At 38.7% G+C, this 12,124-nt stretch overlaps 1 protein-coding gene across 2 annotated transcripts in view; it reads left to right on the plus strand.

Moving 5' to 3' along the window:
* LOC137331458 (arf-GAP with coiled-coil, ANK repeat and PH domain-containing protein 2-like) overlaps window positions 1–12,124 on the plus strand; it is a 137,202-nt gene that overhangs the window by 95,809 nt on the left and 29,269 nt on the right. For both annotated transcript variants that reach the window (XM_067995264.1, XM_067995265.1), the window contains exon 10: window positions 11,004–11,116. In XM_067995264.1, the coding sequence (XP_067851365.1) occupies window positions 11,004–11,116 (113 nt within the window). The remainder of the gene's footprint in view (window positions 1–11,003; window positions 11,117–12,124) is intronic.

Below are 12,124 nucleotides of genomic sequence, written 5' to 3' on the forward strand. Positions count from 1 at the left end.
AAAACAGACATTGTGCCAAAGTTAGAGATGAAGCTGTGTGATGTAAACAGAACATCCATGTCCATTTTCCTATTCACACACCACATGGAGTACATACAGGGCTTTTTATGTAAGAGTGTTTCAGAGTGTGCTTTTTAAATAACTGATTGCTAGAAAAATGATTATGTAGGACACATCATGGAATAATTATCTCCTGGTCTCCCCTTTCCCCTCAGCAATTGACACCTTTTGAGTTCAACAATTTCAGGGCTACATGGTGTAGCGGTTATCACAGGATATAGGTTCAAATCTAGCCCAGATTGGTGAATGCTTCCTTTCCTTATAAGGTCATACCTGAAAAGAGTTTGGGTGATTTTACCAGGTTTCGAGTGGGTCTGTAGCACAAAATTTCCCTTAATTTGGCACATTGGTACCAAATTAATAGTCTCAGTGGGAAAGATCACAAAGATGGCCCTTATGGGAAATGGAAGCACTTAATTTTGGTGGTGTAGGAAGTATTCTTGAGGTTAAAGCACATTGTTGGGCAGAGTAAAGGGAGCTGGCTGTGTTGTACTTCACATAGGAATGCTAGTTGCTAACATTGGGTGCCCTTGGAGGAACCGTTTTCCATCCCAGCACTGCAGTCCCTCATCATGATGCGCACGAAATTTATTAAACTTCAGCTGAAAGGTACCAATTTTATCTTCCTCTTCTCCTGCAGTTGGAGAATACATTTAGGCTTATTTTCCAACCATTACTTTTAGGTTGTGGGTGAAGAATGATCTGTGTTGGTGTTTGTGTCTTAGTAATGCAGGGGTTTGGTGAGCTTGTCATCTTGTTCAAGATCGACATTAAACCTCTCAATTCTGTGAAGCCTCATATCTCTCCCAAACAATTGCATAGCCTGCTGATAGTCACTGACTAAGCTCAATCATAAAGACTGACTACATTCTGTTTGCATCTTCTGAGTTTGAGATTTGCAAAAATACTGAGTTTTAAAAGAAACATAGTGAAGTGGTCAAAAGCAGAACTAAATTGTACCAATGAGGTTTCCACTCATGATGGTGCAAACATAATGAGACTTCTAATGGCAGAAAAAAATAGATTTAAAGATCAACATCCTTACATCATGTAGGAAGAGGAAGATGATCTAGTTTCACAGAGGACTCTTAAAGATGTGGAGATGCCGGTGATGGACTGGGGTTGACAATTGTAAACAATTTTACAACACCAAGTTATAGTCCAGCAATTTTATTTTAAATTCACAAGCTTTCGGAGATTTCCTCCTTCCTCAGGCAAATGTTTCAAGAGCTCCTTGAAGCCTACGCATTTATACATATAGAACAATACATGGTGTTTACAGACTGCCCCTGCAACTGCCCGTTGCCAAGGCAATCACCGTGTTCAGACAGAGAGGTGTCACCTGCAGAACCCCTGAATACACATTCAACAAAAAAACAAACAGGGAAAAAAAACAGAGAAAAAAAAACAGAGAGAGAGGCAGAAACATCCGGAAGGCAGAGAGAGCCAGCAAATGACCCATTATATTAAAAACAGATAACATTTGTTCGCTGGTGGGGTAACGTGTAGCGTGACATGAACCCAAGATCCCGGTTGAGGCCGTCCTCATGGGTGCGGAACTTGGCTATCAATTTCTGCTCGACGATTTTGCGTTGTCGTGTGTCTCGAAGGCCGCCTTGGAGTACGCTTACCCGAAGGTCGGTGGATGAATGTCCATGACTGCTGAAGTGTTCCCCGACTGGGAGGGAACCCTCCTGTTTGGCGATTGTTGCGCGGTGTCCGTTCATCCGTTGTCGCAGCGTCTGCATGGTCTCGCCAATGTACCATGCTCTGGGGCATCCTTTCCTGCAACGTATGAGGTAGACAACGTTGGCCGAGTCACAGGAGTATGAACCATGCACCTGGTGGGTGGTGTCCTCTCGTGTGATGGTGGTATCTGTGTCGATGATCTGGCATGTCTTGCAGAGGTTACCGTGGCAGGGTTGTGTGGCGTCGTGGACGCTGTTCTCTTGAAAGCTAGGTAGTTTGCTGCGAACGATGGTCTGTTTGAGGTTGGGTGGCTGTTTAAAGGCGAGTAGTGGAGGTGTGGGGATGGCCATAGCGAGGTGTTTGTCCTCATTGATGACATGTTGAAGGCTGCGGAGAACATGGCGTAGTTTCTCCGCTCCGGGGAAGTACTGGACGACAAAGGGTACTCTGTTGGTTGCGTCCCGTGTTAGTCTCCTGAGGAGGTCTATGCGATTTTTTGCTGTGGCCCGTCGGAACTGTCGATCGATGAGTCGAGCGTCATATCCCGTTCTTACTAGGGCGTCTTTCAGCGTCTGTAGGTGTCCATCGCGTTCCTCCTCGTCTGAGCAGACCCTGTGTATTCGCAGGGCCTGTCCATAGGGGATGGCCTCTTTGACGTGGTTAGGGTGGAAGCTGGAAAAGTGGAGCATCGTGAGGTTGTCTGTGGGCTTGCGGTAGAGTGAGGTGCTGAGGTGCCCGTCTTTGATGGAGATTCGTGTGTCCAAGAAAGAAACTGATTCTGAGGAGTAGTCCATGGTGAGCTTGATGGTGGGATGGAACTTGTTGATGTTATCGTGTAGTCTCTTTAGTGATTCCTTGCTGTGGGTCCATAGAAAGAAAATGTCGTCGATGTATCTGGTGTATAGTGTTGGTTGGAGGTCTTGTGCAGTGAAGAAGTCGTGCTCGAACTTGTGCATGAAAATGTTGGCGTATTGGGGTGCGAATTTGGTCCCCATGGCTGTTCCGTGTGTTTGGGTAAAGAACTGGTTATCGAAGGTGAAGACATTGTGATCCAGGATGAAGCGGATGAGTTGTAGGATGGCTTCCGGAGATTGGCTGTTGTTGGTGTTGAGTATTGATGCTGTCGCAGCGATGCCGTCATCGTGGGGGATACTGGTGTGACTCTTAAAGAGGCAGTGGGCAGTGTTCTTCCGTTTCTTCCCCCTCTTTTTCTCTCTCCTCCCTGCCCCCCCCCCTCCCTGTTCTCCAGGCAACTTATCCATAGTGTACATAGTGTAATGAATTTAATGAATGAGAAGAGAATTAAAATCTATAGTTCAGATAACCTTGAGAAGCTAGCTTACCCCTGAGCTGCCTGCACCTCTTCCCCCATACATATTCTGTACCAGTAACAAGTTTGAACCAGCATCTTTAATTTATTTTTGCTTCCCTCTTAAGTTTTCTTTTCTTTCCTTTCCATTCCCCTCTTGAAGAGTGAAAACTCATGTCAGATATGGGAACCAGCAGTCTTTATGATTGAGCTTAGTCATTGACTATCAGCAGGCTATGCAATTGTTTGGGAGAGATATGAGGCTTCACAGTCAGTCGTGATCCTGACTTCACCAGCATGGGCCTGTAGCAAGAATCGTCGTAGGTTTTTCTGTCCTGAGTCCAGAAATTCCTAACACCACACACTCATTCCTGCCCCAGCTGAGATTAATTAACTTACCGGGGATAAAACCTGGGAACTTCCGGGTTTGTATGGTGCTAGGATTACACCATATATACATTTACTCTTGTAACCATCACAGGAGTGGCCCCCTTTTTATTTTAAAACAAAGTCTTCTGCTTCATGCTTTTGTTATAACATCATGGTCCAAGTACTGAGGTATTTTGCGTAACATTTCTCTTTAGATTCTCTCAGACTTGTGTTATAAAATTATCTTGCCTTTTACAAAATACATTTAAATTTTTTTCTCTCTGCTGCGTGGTCAATTTTTGCTCACTTTGCGCCTCTGCTCTCCATTCTTATATTTTCATCCTACTATTGCCCCTACCTTCAAGTTCCTTCTAATGGATATAATACGTATATGTAAAATTATGTGCAATTTATGCAGTTCCCAACAAGAATTGTGGTGTTCAATCCAACATCCCCATGTTCTGTAACCTTTTATTTGAGAAATAGTCAATAATGGATTTCTTTCTTTTTTCTTAAATGCCAAACTTAGGCTGCTCTTCAGGTAAGTTACTGTTATATGTAAGTATACTAATGGTGGTAGATCATCTAGGAACAACTGGAGTAGTAATAGTAATACTGTTAATCTTACAAAGATGTTTCAGTATCTTGATGTTGGCCACATTTTTTCTACTCTCTTTAGCCTGATCTAATCCATCCGGCTATTTGTAATCACTACTTTGTCTTCTGTTTAGCCCTGCAGTTCTGCATTTAGAGTTATTGGTCTTGGATGCTGATTTCTCAATAACTGTGCATAAAATATTTTTCTTTGATAGCAGCTATTTGTGTTTGTAACTAGCAATCTGCAGAAATTGGACTATTGTGAAAGCATCAGTTTTATAATATATTGGGGAAAAAATTGTCCTTGAACCTCATCCAAAATCATGAGAATCTTCCCTAACATGCAGCAGGATTGTACTGGAGTTTTAAAAATCCTTTTAAACACAAATATATGTATTCTTCAAAAATAAGCTTCACAGTGGTTGGATTATTTGGTATATGGATGCTGAATCAGCTGTTAGTTTACTTTATTTTAATCACAAATAATATAAGCACAGCTGATTCAAGTGAAGGCTAGAAAGAGTGGTACACAGTGAACAAAAATACACTTCAAATAAATGTTCTAGATGTTTGAGAAGAATGAATGACATCAGTGGGCATGAGTTTGGGCATCTCACTTCAGTGCCCACAACAGAAACTACCTCTAATTGTTGGTTTTGTGCTGGAGGGGTCAAAGAATGACTGGTGTGGGAAATAGAAAAATGTCACACTGGTAGTGGGGTTGGACTGAATCTGCATCTGCTCGTGATATACCTAACCTAGGGCTATTTGATGTTAATTTGGGAAAGTATTCCAGCACTAAAATTCCTTATCTTGAGCATAAAACAGCACAAAAAAGGAAGTTTTAAAAAGATATATTTATACTAAAGCAAGTCTTTTGTTGTTTCCATTGACAAATCAGAATTGTAATGATGTATTTGGTCAAGTGGTTAAAATTGACTAGGCTTGTTTAGAAGCATTAAGAAAGGAATGGGAAGTAAAATATTGTAAGCATTCAAATGTTTATTTTTTACCTTTTTGTAAAGGGTTTAATTCAGGACATCTTGGCAAGAAATACTGGAGAGAAACTGAAAATGTGAATTTAGTTTTGAAAATGTTATTCAAAGTAATGTAGAGGTCAGTATAAGATTTTAGAAGTGGTGCTCTGGTGCAGTGTTGCATCATGATGAATTAAAGTTGTAGATCAACATAACATTGTGTCGTACTAGATCTAAATAGTTTCTCAACTTTTTTTCCACCATCCCACAAACCTGTGATCAGGTTACTGCTCTATTATTGAAGTGTTTCTGGCAACACAAATGTAACACGAGAGATTGATAACACTATTTTCATTAAATTTATCTGAGTGCTTTAATATTTCATCTGACTGCATTATACCTAGCATACAGCAAGTAACTAATTTAGTTAACCAAAACATTCTAATTTACACTTGTGCTTTTCTTTTTGAGAAGTTTTAATAGCAAGCAAGAAATCTCTAATTTTAATAGCAAATGAAAAAGCTTTATAATGCACGGATTAATTTACAACTCGCTGTGGGTTCACTACTATCAGGTTGGCAGGCTGACAGCTGACTACTTTCATTGCGAAAGAGGAGTCAAAGCTTATAGAACACGATCTAGATCCTCTTGTAAATGCATGGGGACAAGCATCATGGACAGAAGAATCTGTTGCTCGATTGATAAGTAACTAGATATTTGTGCAACGAATGAAAGGAAAACATATTACCTGAGTTTCAAAGGAAGTGACTGGTTTTAAAGAATAAGGTGCTCGTCTAAATGAAGTATTTATTCTGAGCTTATAGACTGCCAGTTTGTATTGTCAGTGAAATTTTTAACTGGTGCAAGAAAAATTTATGTGTTTCACCAGAATATAGATCTTTGCAATTTATAAGGGACAGTTACAATGAGATTCTTCAGCAGATTTCATTATGTATTATATATGGTAAGTTTTTTTTGTGAAATGTGTTTTTATATGTTTTTATGTGTCTTTTTAAGATATTAAAATGTTTAAAGTGGCCTAAGTTTTGTTCTGTAAATCTACAAATAATTTCAGTTACTGCTTTCAGAAGCTTATTTGGGTTTGCTTTCGTGAATCTAGTTCCTCCTTATAGTGGTATTTTGCCTCTGTTGAATTTGACACTCTACTAATAGATGCACTATAACATTTTTTTAGATTATGAATTTTATTCCCCAAAGACTATTGCAAACTCAAATATAATTGTTGGTATCTTAAATGGAATCTTTATCCACGGTCTTAGGAACTACTATCTAACTAGTTGTTGTGTCTAAGTGTCACCAGATGCTTGGTAGTTTTCTCAGCAGAATGGAAGAGATGACATGACTGTACTAAAACTGTATGTAATGTAATCGGGTTCAATTTACATTAATAGACGATGAGCCCTTCTACGATGTCAATTGAGTAATGAACAACTTAATGCTACAATGATGCATAAAATGAATTCACATTAAGTTTACAAAAATGAATTGTGTTCTTCTCTTAAATGTATTATGCCACAGAAGGTTTTCTACTGCTTATTAACACTTATATAGTTTAATTGGTTTATTTCTTATAGGAATGTTACTGTCAACAGTAGTTATTTAATATACTAGCATATAGACTTCTCAAGTTAGTAACTACTTTCTCTTCAGTCAGTTTTTATCACTGAAAGGGAATTTCACTTGTTTTAAAGGTTTGTGTTTTTCAAGTGCATTTTCAGCCCTGGGTTATAGCAAATCATTTTATGTGGCCATAATACCAAATCTTTTCAAATAAAAACAAAAAATGCTGGAAAACACTCAGCAGGTCAAGCAGCATCTGTGGAGAGAGAAACAGTTAACGGTTTGGGTCGATGACCTTTCATCATACCAAATCTTTTCTTCAGCTATTTGAGACTACAGAAATTTAACTATATCTGTATACACTGACACCAGATACAGTCTAATCTGTAAAGTTCGACCCAGAAATCCGTAAAGGGATGTAGTTAACCCTGCCTCAATTTTTAACATCATCGGTCTGACAATTGCAAATTGTACATAGCAAATGCAATTGTAAATCTGCTTGTATACTCTAGTTTATCCCAATTGTTTCCCAGCCAGTTAGTTCAAGGGCTGTAAAATCATTACCCCAGCCTTACCCGTAGAGTCCATTCTTCCTTGACCTTGCCTGCTTTCTGGAGGAAATACTACATTATTTAGAACTGAGTATGCCAGCACTTTAAGCAATGGGCGTTGGGCCAATGGTATGACTAACATCCGTAAAAGTTTTTAATGATTGATGAAATGCATTATGTTTCGAAAGTACCAAAGGATCTTGTGAAATAGTAATGAAGTCATGGTTAGGATTAAATGGGACTATAATAAGTTTTTGACTCTACGACCCTTATACAAATGCTAAAAACTGGCAACGATTTTAATTTTGGCTATTTTCTCCAGACAATATGGATAAATAGTTTTCCATGTGAGACCAGGTTTATTATGCTGTAGTAACTAAATCCTATAATATTCATGGCAGAAATTATTTCCCCTGCATTATTAAATTTCTATTGAACATTTCTAAAGACTATTTTTATGTTGAGATGAACCGTCAGCCCTTATTACACTCACCTCATTCATGCACTCTCGGTCCCCTTGTATCCCAGCTCCTAACCCCCCCCCAACTTCCGCTCCTCAGCCTGATGCTTGCTAACGTCAACAATCTGTCTTTTTCCTTTGCACTGCCCACCTCCTTCAACCCCTTCAACCCCTCCACAAAACAAAACAACTGTCTGCCTGTCCTCTATCTCCAATTTAAGTGTTGGATTACATTTCTGCTTCACTGCTGATCTGCCACTGCTCCTTACTCAAGACCCTACAATTAGCTTCTGTGACAAGGTGACACCACTAAAGTTACAAATGATATCCTGTATGAAAGTGACTGTCGCTCATTGCACCTGTTCATTTTTCTCAACCTCGCTGCTGCCATTGAGACTGTTGATCACACTTTCAAAGTGTACTGTATCTCCTTCCATCGTCTCCTCTGCAGTTCACCTCCATGGCGCAGCTCTCTCCTGATAATGGTCATAATTTTTGCAGTGAAGACATCAAATCTCATGCAACAGTTTCTCCCCCATTCCTTGTCCCACCATGGTTCTTTCCAGGCCCTAGACTATCCATTATATGCTGCTCCTTAGCAATATGCAAAAGCATGGGTCAGCTTCCACGTGTGACAATGACATCTAGCTTTACTCCTCAACATTCTCCATCAATCTCATGGCTATTAATACACTGTCCAACTGCCTGTCTGAATTAAGACTTGGATGAGCCAAAATCTTTTCCCAACTTATTCAGCAAAACTGAAGTCGTAGTCTTTTTCTCCCACTAGCACCTATGTGCCTGTGGTCTTGACTTGCATAAAACTCCTCAGCTATTTCCTCAGGCTCAGTCTGAAGGTGCACAACACTTCTGTAATGCTTGATCTGAGCTCAGCTTCCCTTTCCTTCTGTACCGTTACTGATGCTGCTTTCTTCCAAGGTTGCATCTTCTACCACTTCCACCCTCGCTGCTGAAATGCTAATAGATACCTTCATCATGTCACATTCTCTAATGCTCATCTAACTGGCCAGCCACCCTCTATAAACTGCAACTTGTTCAGAATGCCACAATTCGCATCTTCAGCACAATGCCCTGCCATCCCATCATTCTGTTGCTCTCAGTACAATAGCAAATTAACTTCAAGGTCCATACTTTGAAATCCGTCCATGCCCTTGCCCCACCCTATTTCAATGATCTCTTCCAACCACATGAACCCAAAAAATATGAATTGTGGTTTGACACTATTGCATTTATGTAGATTATAAAGCTCCAAAAAATATAAATAATTTTAGAATAAGCTCATGGCAATGTTATTTCCAGCCTATAATCTTTCAAAAAGTGTTAGATTTAAATGTTACTCTTGACCAAATATTGTGAATTCTTGTGCCTGAAAGAACCCAGAAATAAGAATTCCTATGCTACGTGTTGCCACACCATAATTCAATTCATGGATTTCACCACGAGTCTGATTTAGGGTATGCACCTGAAACGTCATAGCCCATCTTTTCTCTTTACCGATGCTGATTGATCCGCTGTGTATTTACAGCATTTTTTTTGTTTTTCAGTTTTCCAACATTTGCAGTTTTCCTTTTTATTTTATTGTTCTATATCTTTGCACACACCTTTGTCACACACTGGCCCTCTACCTTTTTTGCACTCTGTCGTCCCCTTTTCACCATTCGCTTTTCATCTCTTTAGCATAGTTCCTTAGATTTAAATATATTGTGTGAATGCCTGTTTCAGCTATAAAAATTGGAATGCCTTTGATCTTCTACACAACAGCTTCTAAAAGTGATTCTGGTTGCTTTGGTTCCTGGTGCTGTGGAGTCCACCCCATTTATGTTACAGGACCAGTTTCAAATCTTGGATCACAGAGAGTAATACAAAAACTCAACTTTTGCTAACTAAAGACTTTCCTTGATGCTCAGCGTGAATGCAGACAAACAAAAAAAAATAGTAACAATCAATGGCTGCAATGTGCCTTCAGTGGCCAAGAGGAAAAAAAATACACATTGAGTTCACACTTGTGTCCTGTAGGGAAGTACACTGCCTTATTTATTGCTGGCAGAATCAATGTAATAAAAATGGAGCACTGCTGTTGACAAAGCTAGTGGGCAGTTCATGATTTAATTTAATCTCCATATGGCAGGAAAAAGGAAGGATAGTCAACGTAGCTAAGGAGAATGTATACCATAAACCAATAAGTCTATTTAATGGAGAAATTTTGCTATATTCTATAGAAGGTGCATAATAGAAAACCGGGTTTATTTCTTAAGTAACAAAGATTTCACAGCTCACAAGTGAGTCATAAAGGAATCTTCAATTAGAATAATTTGGTTTTGCACAAAGCAGAACGGGGAAACGCAACTATAAAGTAGTGATACTGAAACCAATTTTCTTTTAATCGCAACATTACTTTTTAGGTTTGAAAGTTAAATGCTGAATATAGTTAAGCTGCTTTGTGATATAATAAAACTTCTGTCAGTTCAAAAAGAATAAGTTCATATAAGGATAAATTTTATTTTCAAGAAGTAGCAAAAATGATGCATTATATTTGGATTACTTCCTTGTAATATGTTGTCACTAAAAATGTTTTATCTTGTAAATTCTAGTTATTCTTACAGCAGATCATTTTGCCCTACATTCCTCTGCTTGTTCTGTTTTCTGTGTTGCTCCACCTTGGCTATGCTTAGCTTGGCTGCCATGGAGCAGTAAGAAAGGACAAAAAATGTGATGTTATACTCTATGCCCACTAGCTTTGTTATACTTAAAATATAGCTGGTAATGTAATAGGGGAACAGCATGGTGGGCTAATACTTGGATGAGGTCCAAGATGGCGAGGTCTTTTACATCTGTAGCTAGCCAGGTTAGGATGACTGACTGAAAAAATCATGTGGATTGGAGGCAGAGTTTACCAAGATCAATTGGAAAGTGCAATCTTTATCATCAGGTTGAGGAGCAGTTACACTCTTGCTGCATAGTATGGGTAACTCTGATGTCAGATGGGGAGAAACAAGGTTTAAAAAAAATAAAACTAAACAAAGCAAGTATTTCAAATGCAAGGCAGTAGTGCCACCATTGTCCTTCACTGAAAGCTATTATGCTTCACTGACAACTCTGCTTTTAAAAGAAATAGAAGTCACAGTGATTATAACTAGGGTAGTGTTGTTTGCTCTCTCATGAAGATGGTGTTTCTTTAAAAACTTGGAAAAGCAAAATTTGCTATTATGACAGAAATTATTGTGGTAACTAATATTTCACTGTGTGTGTCCCAGACACAGTGTTTTACAGGTTTATAAGATGATCATGCTACTAACATTACTAAGTTAAATTATCTTTCGCACATCATTTCTTTCCTGTCTGTCAAGTAATTGTTGCTTCTGTATTTGGTTTAAAATCGCATACTTTAGGACTTCTCCAGTGATGATCCCAAGATAGAATTTAACATTGATGCTGCCAATGGCATAGTCATGGAAGGATATTTATATAAACGAGCCAGCAATGCCTTCAAAACATGGAACCGGTAAGATAAGACTTTGATTTTAGAATTAAGTACTCTTCTGTAGTTGATAGGCAATCACAGTACAGAGAAGGGCATGTGATTAACATAAAATCATTGATACAGTATATTCCTGTGGTTTTGTGTTTATCAATTGTCAGTTGAAACATCAGAATAGTGTCACATGAGTCTAATACATTAACTGATGAGAACATAAGAATTATGTTTCACAACCAAATAATAGCCAGTTACCAGATTTGTTCATCTTGCATCTAATTATGGAATACAATACAAAATTGTCAAACGTCAGATCTTGACTGTCCAAAATTATACTCTCTTCCTTAAACATTTCCAATTAAACCTTGTTTGATTTGGAAAATTTAAACTACAGACACACTTCTATCCAGTTTGTACAGAGTGACTTTCATATTGTTTTTAATCTGCTGAATGTTAACTTGAACTATGGCAAATGCAAAAGTGCTTTCTATGTAGTAGTTTCGCAAAAGGTCATTCCCACAACCTTGCTATTTCCAATATCACAGTGTAATGAGAAAGCATTTGAGCCTGTGAAGGGGAGGAAAGAGTTGGCAATCGTGTGCTTTTGAGGCAAATTGGTAGGATTTTAAAAAAATCATTATAATATCAAACTGTTCAGGGCTTAGAATAGATTATTAGTGACTGATTAAAAGCTGGGAAATGCTGCAAAAGCCACCTTGGATCAAAACAGTACAGTCCAGTTAACCAAAATAGGTTACAACTGAAACTGCTTGGTATTAACAGGAAAATTATGCTAGACAAAAGCAAGTAGACTTGTCCTATTTGGCTTGAATTTGCTTTTATGCACAGTTTGGCCTTGTATTAAAGTGGAGTAACTTCTTTCTGAACTTTCAGTATATCAGGAGCTTCTAGAGATCTTCAGTTGGTAGATCTGAGTTTTCTCGGATCCAGATATGTTCCCTAAATATTGCTGCTCCTTTTCTGAGAGGTGATGGCAAGATACGTGCAAGAACAGAGAACCAGACTGTCTGTTGG

This window comes from Heptranchias perlo, chromosome 13 (assembly GCF_035084215.1).
Source record: "Heptranchias perlo isolate sHepPer1 chromosome 13, sHepPer1.hap1, whole genome shotgun sequence".
In the NCBI taxonomy this organism is placed as follows: Eukaryota; Metazoa; Chordata; class Chondrichthyes; order Hexanchiformes; family Hexanchidae; genus Heptranchias; species Heptranchias perlo.